General features: G+C 31.3%; 1 protein-coding gene across 1 annotated transcript in view; it reads right to left on the reverse strand.

Annotated features, from left to right (window-relative positions):
* Positions 1–9,474, reverse strand: part of LOC105627667 (calcium-activated potassium channel slowpoke) — a 102,607-nt gene that overhangs the window by 55,432 nt on the left and 37,701 nt on the right. The window contains exons 2-5 of the mRNA XM_012208945.1: positions 5,126–5,187; positions 4,748–4,844; positions 4,147–4,410; positions 2,337–2,504 (exon numbers count right to left, since the gene is read on the reverse strand). Of these exons, the coding sequence (XP_012064335.1) occupies positions 2,337–2,504; positions 4,147–4,410; positions 4,748–4,844; positions 5,126–5,187 (591 nt within the window). The remainder of the gene's footprint in view (positions 1–2,336; positions 2,505–4,146; positions 4,411–4,747; positions 4,845–5,125; positions 5,188–9,474) is intronic.

Below are 9,474 nucleotides of genomic sequence, written 5' to 3' on the forward strand. Positions count from 1 at the left end.
CTAACACACACACACACTACTACACTACTACACTACTACTACACTACACTACACTACACACACACTACACACACACACACACACACACACACACACACACACACACACACACACACACACACACACATATATATATATATAAACAAGTTACAGGAAATAAGAAACGTTTTAGATAAATTTTAAGCAATGTAAAAAGGGAATGAAGTCGAGTTATACTAATCTTTATGTTCGTCATCATATCGCGATAAGGACTTAATTCATGACAATTTTTTTTTAATATACCATAAAGATTTTTCAATTCTTATAGCATATTGATAAAATATGACTACTTGAATGATGAATGATTAAATTAAAATAAACAGCATAAACTATATAATTATATGTCAATTATATGTTTCCATTACTATTTTTTTTACTAATTAAAATATTATTATCTGTATTTTATTCATTACACACATAACACAATATATCACAATAACAAATTGTAAATAATAATAACAATTTATAAAAAATAAAAAAAGCTATTTTTTATATGGGACAATTTAAGCTCTTACGCAGTAATTCTGTATCAAAACTTCACTATGTCGAATGTACCGTACTTTCGGAATATGTTCTCTTCAAATAATTAATATTATCTATTATTAATATTTTACTGATCATAAGCTTCGGACAGAAATTAACAAATGTTAACTTGGGCACGTTTCCCATAGATGTTTGAACGGCGATGCTCGCGTTTAGGAGAAAAAGATACGATGCCCATCTTCGAGAATACTTCAAGAGAGTGGGCTGTTATTCCTGAGTCGACCGTGTACGCAAGATTTACATGAACGATCGATAAGCCGCGTACGTACGCATGTACGCATAACAGCTATGCATAAAAGGCTCGCAGCAATACGCGCATCGACGTTCAAACGAATCAATCGATTCAAACAACGAGCGACACCGTTTCTCTGCCGTTGATTTCTGCCCCAAAAAGCCATTTTCGCGTGACATCAACGGAAGTGTTATTTCAATAGTACTACAATCGCGTTTTCCTTTGTCTCGAGCGAAGCCAGAAAGTTCAAGAAGTGGGATAAATTCGCGATAAAAGCTCTAAATATGTCCATTCAGAAAACATACTTGTCGTTCAAGCTTTATCTCTTGGAAACATGAGTTAGTGAAGTTTCATTACCGTTTTCTGTTAAAATAAAGCTTACACATAAATACCATCAGTGGATATTACTAGCAATGTTTTTAAATTGTTTTCGAAATATCACCAATCCGAAAACATCATGATTGTATCGATTCACAGCAAAGTAAATTCGAGTTTCAATCTGAAAAATTTCTTTTACAGTTATTTTACAACTTTAATATCTTTCAATACCGAAAATGTCACAAAATTGGATTTGAATGAAAAAGTTTAAAATTCATTATAAAGAATTTTCTAATAAATTATATCTCCATCAAACTGTTTCTCGCGATGCAGAAGGATCAACAGTCGGAGAACATCGTACACTCGATATTTATTGTCTCGCGGCTCGTGGGACACGTAAATCTGAGACCGCCGCTCGTCTCGTCAATCGTTCTTCTCTGATATACGAGCCTTGGTAAAACTAGTAGTTTCAGCTACTACGAAATGAAATGTCAAATAGCAAGCGGAATGCGGCTGTACTTTGAAATTTCTCAGGATAAAAAAGGAAGATATGCAAGATCACAGAAATTCAGCGGAAAGACAAGTCAAGTGGAAAAGCTCTTCGACTGCATATAAGGAAATAAAAAAAAGCAAAAGAAAAAAGAATTAATTCAAACTGATATAAATGTTGTATATACGTTTTATAGATTTTCAGCTTTTCGAATTGTATATTTAAAGGAATCACTTTGATAAAGAAGAAAAGACGTTTTGTTTCATGCATTTCGCAAAGCTCGTTTCGTTAAACTGGAACTACTAGTTTATTTATTTATCGCAAACAGAGAGATCCATAGAAAAATACAATGAACAAAATTTTTACGAGAATAAAAATTTATTTATTTAGTTCACATATAATATATTCTGTATTTTTTTCATAAATTATGACCACCGTTACGTGACAGAGAATTTTATTATGCATATACCCACAAAGTGGTGTCATATATGTTGTGTTGTTTATATATAAAAATGTTTCTGCACTTATCTATGATAATCTATGGATACCGAATCAAGATAGGAAAATATTAATATCCATTAATATTTATCAATGTAAAAAATGGATCACGCAATTATTAAGGGACATATTATTCACCGTATAAAAGCCTCCGACGTACGTAAACATTAGAGACTTGACTACGTTTGAGAAGAATAACACAAAAATACCACTTACCAAACCGACGAGTAGAAAAAATACTAGGAATGTGCGGCCAAGGACCGTCTGGCAGTAAACGTCGCCATATCCTACTGTGGACATCGTCACGATCAGAAAGTACACACAGGTCCAGTACGAAAGCTGTTGTGGGTTCGAGAAGTCGAAAGGGTCCCCTGAGTTTTCAAGCTGTGGGCATGAAATTATTACATTTAGGATCGTCCTCGCGCGGTGTCAAGAGTGAAATTGCGGTTTATATTGGTTAAGCTATAACTGTAAGCTTTTACTACTGCGCAATGGTAAACGCGGAACGTCCGGATCTCTCGGATTTCTGCGTATGAATCGTCTTAGAAAATGTGATAAGAAGTCATGAGACAAAATCATCATCATTATCATTAAAATAATATAAGATTATATTCATCTTATTATATAAAATACTCAAATTGTAAAAATCGTAAAAAAGATAAAACAGGAAATATAAAGATAATATTTAGTCATTATAATTTTTCATGATACATTTATTAAAGAACTGTATATTTGATTTTTGTGCTACCATATTATTATTAGCGTATCCATTCATTATTTATAGAATTTTATTAAATTTCTCCTTATCCTTAAATTACTGTTTTTTAAATATTTTCAAATTTATTAAAAGATTATTCTTATTATATTTTGACAAAAATAAAAAACAGAAAGATTATATATATTTAAAAGATTATTTTTGTTATTACTAATTAATTATTTATTAAAAAATTCTAAATTTTTTTTCGTGTTTCTCACGATGCTCTGTGCATCTGTAATACAAGTACGGTTAAAAATTCCTTTCTATACATTATTTAAAACAATAGAGAAAATTAACTCAAAGAGATATTTATGTAATAAATTTTACAATTAGTGTATTGGGTAAAATGTTTTATTTTGAAATTGATATGAATGTAATTTAAGAGACTTAAATTCTGACAATTATATCTGACAATATTTGTTCATATATGAATATTAACACATAAGCATCAAGACATACTTTGACCAAAAATAGCATTTTTCTCTCTTTATGTTTAGATTTAAATTCTTTATTATTAGAAAAAAGAAAACTATATTTGTTATAATTGAATTGAGTGCAGAAAGAAGACAAGTTACATTTATCTATTCTTTTAGTATTAATAAAAAATGATTTAATTTTAATTTTAATGAAAAAATTAACAAAATTATTTTTGAGAATTTACATATGACATTTAATAATATTTTTTTAATTTTCTGGTTTGTAACATGCTTATCTATTAAATGTAAAATTTTTATTTCAAATTTGGACACATTTTCTTTTTGCCCTTGACGTTGGTAAAAAAAAAGTTAAAAATTATAGTACGCCATTACAGATATTTAAATTATGTTAAACAATAATTATTTTTTTATGTTAATCGAAATAACATAATTTATTTAAAATACTTTAAAAATATTGTATACACACAATTCAAACTCTGATTATTAAAGTATCTTTTTTGGTTATTCTCAATTGTTAGTAATTCTCATTAAAAAAGCTTCTACGCTCTGGAATGTAGTCCTATTTTTTTTAATCTCAAAAAGGGACAAGTCCTGCACTAGTGTCCTTTCTGCACTCATTACTCATTTTTAACATCTACTTTAATCCTCAGAAGTTTGGAACAAGTGCCCTATTTGCACAAAAAACCTCTATCCACTTCAAGATTATTTTCATTTCAAAATCAATGAAAAGAAAAATTTATCTTCGAATAAAATTGGAACCTCTTTCTCCAATCATCGATTGTAGTAAATTGCTTTTTAATAATAATGAAGCCTAAAAAAAGATAAGACTCACCAAATGAATGATGCCAGCAGCGGTTAACCAGACCGAAATGAAGATGGAGACGAGTTGGGCAAGACGAATAGAGCTCGATGTCTTTAGAATGTTAAGGTACTGGAGGATGTCAGGGACCGTCATCAGTCGTAGGGCTCGGAGGAACCTCAATCCGATCCACGTCCGATCGAGATATATCGATACGAAGGACGGTGGTATCGTAAAGTAGTCCACGAACGAATACATCTCCAACATGAACCACAGCTTGTCACTGGCGGCGATAAACTGTGAGAATCAAGAAATACTATATTAAACAAATATTTAAATTTAAAACAAAAATAGTCTAGCAAATATTATATTTCGCGTAAAAAACTCTAGAAAGATTTTCGTAAGATACAAGTAAAAATTGTCTATGCCTCACATACAAAATGCATTATATAAATTTAAAATGTTTTCCAAATATTTCAAACTTTAGTAAAATCTGATGTGTAAACACTTTCCTTCTTAAGAGATTTATCGAGATGGAACGTTCATACTTTTTATGTAGCAAAACTTGTACATTTTTATAATCTTAATATTAACTGAAAAGTTCATTGGCAGAAGGAACGGTGATCTTACTTACGCGTATAAAAAAGTAGACCATAAAAAATATATTGAAAGCTAAGTCTATCTGCTGAGTAATGTTGTTGCTCCACTTCTGGCAACGCTCCACCACTTCGCTGTAACATAAAAGCACGAGATTGCGGATGTTAGGTCAGCATCTCTTATGAACTCGACGAAGGTCTCGGTCTTAAAAAAAGCAACGCTGAAAGGGCGACTAAAATAGCAGCGATTAAACTAGCGATTATCGTCGCGCCCTTAATTAAACCGCAAGAAAAAGCTATAAAGTGTTTGTTATAATATTACCAATACTGCGCAAGAATAAAAACAATGTGCATGAATGTTTGTGATAAACTTAAAAGCTACGCATTAACACTGCCGTCGAAGTCTTGTTACTCACCTGGAGGCATCGATGAAGTATATTATAAGCGATGCTATACTGAGAATGAAAACTAACACCACCTGAAACAGACAAAAAAACCACATCATGAGAGATTCTGTCTTTCATCCTATCAAACATTTTTATCTTAAAATACAAGTACCATTAAACGTATAAATAAAAATAAATGCTTTGTAATTTTTATTGCGTTTTTCTAAAAAAAAATAACGTAATCATACCTTTACTGTTTTAAATAAAACTCTTCAAAAGATATAACAGGCCTTATTTCATGGTTTTATTAACCAATTTTATGTCAAGATATTGCGATGTAGCAAAAGGTAATCAAAGTTGTGCCGGAATAACATGCAGGGCTCGTAACTTAAATCAGTGTCTCATATATGTTGTCATCGCAATCTATTCTCATTAGATTATAGTATCGCTTTATTTCCGATACGTGCCAGCATCACGTATCGCAAAGTCTAACCGATAACTGTCAGCAAATGTGAAGTAACGTTTATGACAGGCGCCAAGATACCCCATACTCGACATCATGTCAAAGTATATTGGTAGTTACTAGAGAGTATTATTAAATCGCTATAATGTTAAATTTCCTACGTAGTTACGACTTCAAAGTTACACAAGTTTACGCAAACAAATCCGCTAATGATCTGATAAAATCCCTCATTAGAAAATTAGCCTTGTTCAGTGACCATCGTCACTGATGACAAGCGATTAATTAAATGGTTGCGCAGTAATTTGTGTCGATGGTAATTTGGTAAGCTATCTATTATTTATCCAGAAATATTTTTGTTAAATATGTCAAGTACTGTCGTTTTGCATTTTATTTAACATTTTATATAACAATTCATCATTCACAATATTGCGAATAATGAATTGTTACATTAAATAAAGTACAAAACGACAATACTTGGCGTGTATCGGAAAATAATATTCCATTGAGCAATCAAAATCCAGTATGACTAAATCCGGTTCTCAACGCATAAAAAACCGGTACGATTAAAATCGGTACGATTATATATATCCGGCTCTCAGCGCATGGAAAACAAATATCATTCGAGTTCGGAAATTAATAAAAAAAGGATTTTTATCTTTCTTTTGTTATTGTATAGCGGATAATAAAACGAGCCGTGTCGAATTAATCCCAAGCATCCAGGATCTATTTATCGCATGCGAAGTATATTTAGGTATGCATTGCACAGACACAAAATTGCGAGCTGCGCAGCCACGCCTGTACATAATTATTGTAAACAATGGCTAGGGCCAGCTCAATGATCGTATGCATGTAAGCACGCGATGCGTGCGCCAAACACAAGATCGATGAGGGTTCATATATAGAATTGAATGCGCGAATCCATTAACGATCCTTATTATCTCCGTGTTGAGAGGACATCCAAAATGATAGCACTCAATATTTGATATCTGAACAATTTTGATAAATTATTGACAAATTAAATAAGATAGATTGCAATACCTCGCAAAGTTTCGTAAACGAATCAGTCAAATACAATATTGATTAATTTATCTATATACTTTGGAATATCATATTCTGAGAATTTCTCTAACATTACGCAAAAATTCGTTGATATTCATAATTCATACTTAAATGGAAATAATGGGAATTTAATGGGAATTTCCATGTTATATAAGACAATAAGACTTATGTATCTATTTCTTACAGCGATTATTATCCGTACATCATTTTATAGCGACACATTTCATCTTTCCTATAACTATAATAGATCTTTGCTTTCCTCGAAAAGACGTTTTTGTTACTAAATATAAAAGTTCTAAAAGAAGATATAAAATATTATAGCAAAAGATACAAAGAGATAATCAAAAGCGCATTTCAAATTTAATATCAAAATATAAACGGCGTCTCAGTTAAAATTATTTGCAAAAATTAATGTTAAGTGTAACAATTTCGATGCACAATTTATTTAATTTATTGAATTCTCTACATAAAATCCCAGATAAAACGTAATATTTATAAAAAATTTACAAAATATTTGTAAGATTTGTTTGAAATATTTTGTGTAAATATTTTTGTGGTCTTAGATTGCACGGATTACAAATATTTATTATAAATATTATAATCAATATTGTAGTAAAATATTTAATTTATATTTTAATATTTCAAATAAAGCTTTATATAAAAAATGTATAAAATATTTATAAAACATTTCAACAATAAATAGTAACAAATATTTATTATAAATATTCTGTGCTATCTCGAATATGTGCTAATATATATGATAAAAAAGAAAGTCGTTTACATTAAAAGTTAATAATTTATGTTATTTTTCTTATTCGCTACATCAAACTGTTATGAGAAAAAGATATTAGTTTTTTATGAAATGTTCTCCTTGCACACTTTATTAAATCAACATATCAAAAGTTGTTCTTCAAAAATTACTTTAAGAAAGACGATCTTACAACGGCCTGTCAGAATTTAGCACGTGTAATTTTCCTAACAGTCTACTTTGCAATTACTTTGTATCATCAATACGTAGCGCCCTTCTTGTGTGTGAATTCTCTTTTATAGATTTGTATAAAGAAAGAGGGGAGAAGATACGTATCGGCGTAAACTAATTACAAAGAGAAAAAAAACACAAGAGAGAGAAGTCAAAAAAAGGATAAGAAGAAAAAGAAAGGACAAAAAAGAGAAAGATAGATTTAACCAGCATACCGTGCGATATTCCTGACGCGTCTCATAAGAGTGAAACTCTAAACATAGTCACTGTTCAAAAATAGACAGTAGGTGCGACCCTCGACAGATGATGTAGACAAGAAATGGGAGAGAAGTCACGAAAGAAGAACGAAATAACGATAGTGACGAAGAACGGTCAACTGTAATAATTTTGAGCAGACGGTGCAATAACAAGAGCCAAAGAAAAGCGGTAGAAGAGAAAATAGGAAGAAGCAAAGCATCTGAAAGAAGAGACAACGACCTCGTGAGTCGATCTCGTGAATTCGCGTGCGACGTATTCAAAATCTTAAGCTCCCTCAATGCACTCCTTTTGTTCAAATTATTTTTAACCATCTCGTTTTCGCCATCTCGTTTCGATGTAGGAAACAGACTATAAGCCGAGGCTCGTGGTTTCCGTGTTAGCCGACAAGCGAGCAGTAAAGTTCAGGGTTATCGCGCGCTGAAGACCGTAATAAGAAGCCTACACTCGCCTCTCCCACTGTAAGCCAACGAACTCCCGCCTTGTCATCGATTTAAATTCTTATCAAACCTGTCGTGCTCCTAACGACCGTTACGGCAAATTGACTTGATAAACGGTCGCACCACGCGAAATTACTAGATGGCGGTTATTTCCTGAAGCGGCTCGTACCCGCCCTCGCCGTGAACTGAACAATTCCCTGGTCGCTGCATTAATAACTCGTTTGATATTCTACGGGATAATGGCTGGAATCGTTATTATGATAAGAATATTTCATATCGATTTTTCTTTCCTTCCCTGAGAATAATTTTTGTAGGATTTCTGTATGCAGAACATCCTGCAAAAACAATCTTGTCAAAGTTATTTTTTATTTTTTCACAAATAACAAAGTCCGTATCGAACAAAACATTTTAAAACGCGCGTAACAGACGAAAAAACAAAAAAATTCTGACAACTTCTGCACCATAAGAGTTCAAACAAATAACAAAGCGTTTATTTCAATAGTTTTCTAGGGACAAGTTTCATAGTTCCTTAATTCTGATCGACATTATTTGTATTTAAAATGAATTACTCACTTCTTTGTAAACAACGAGAAGATAGTATCTTGAAATTAATTTAATATATTTAATATATTTAATATATTTAATTAACTAGAAAGCAAAATCTTTATTAATTCCAACACATTCAAACAGCGCAAATTGGATTCATTTTGTTATTAGAATGTAAATTTCATTCATTTTCAGATTAACAGAATATAACTTGAAAATTGATTGTTATTAATCAAAATTATAAAATCGTAATAAAAGATTATAACACCTTTAGTTATTTAAAAACATTCACATAATTATTTAAATGTATTTCATCCATGCTTCTGTTTACAATATAAATTACTTTATATTTTAATTTATATTTCATGTATTTATGTTAACAAAGCTTGTAATTTTACGCGGTTACGAGGAACGTAGCGTGTTCTAAAAAAAATTAAACTAAAGTAGGACCAACGATTAGTGATCCTACCTTAGTTTAATTTACACACACACACACACACACACACACACACACACACACACACACACACACACACACACACACACACGACACGACACGACACACACACAACACACAACACACTACTAACTACACGTACACTACTACTAACTAAACTAACTAATAACGTTAACCTAA

This window comes from Atta cephalotes (genome assembly GCF_000143395.1).
Source record: "Atta cephalotes unplaced genomic scaffold scaffold00009, whole genome shotgun sequence".
Lineage (NCBI taxonomy): Eukaryota > Metazoa > Arthropoda > Insecta > Hymenoptera > Formicidae > Atta > Atta cephalotes.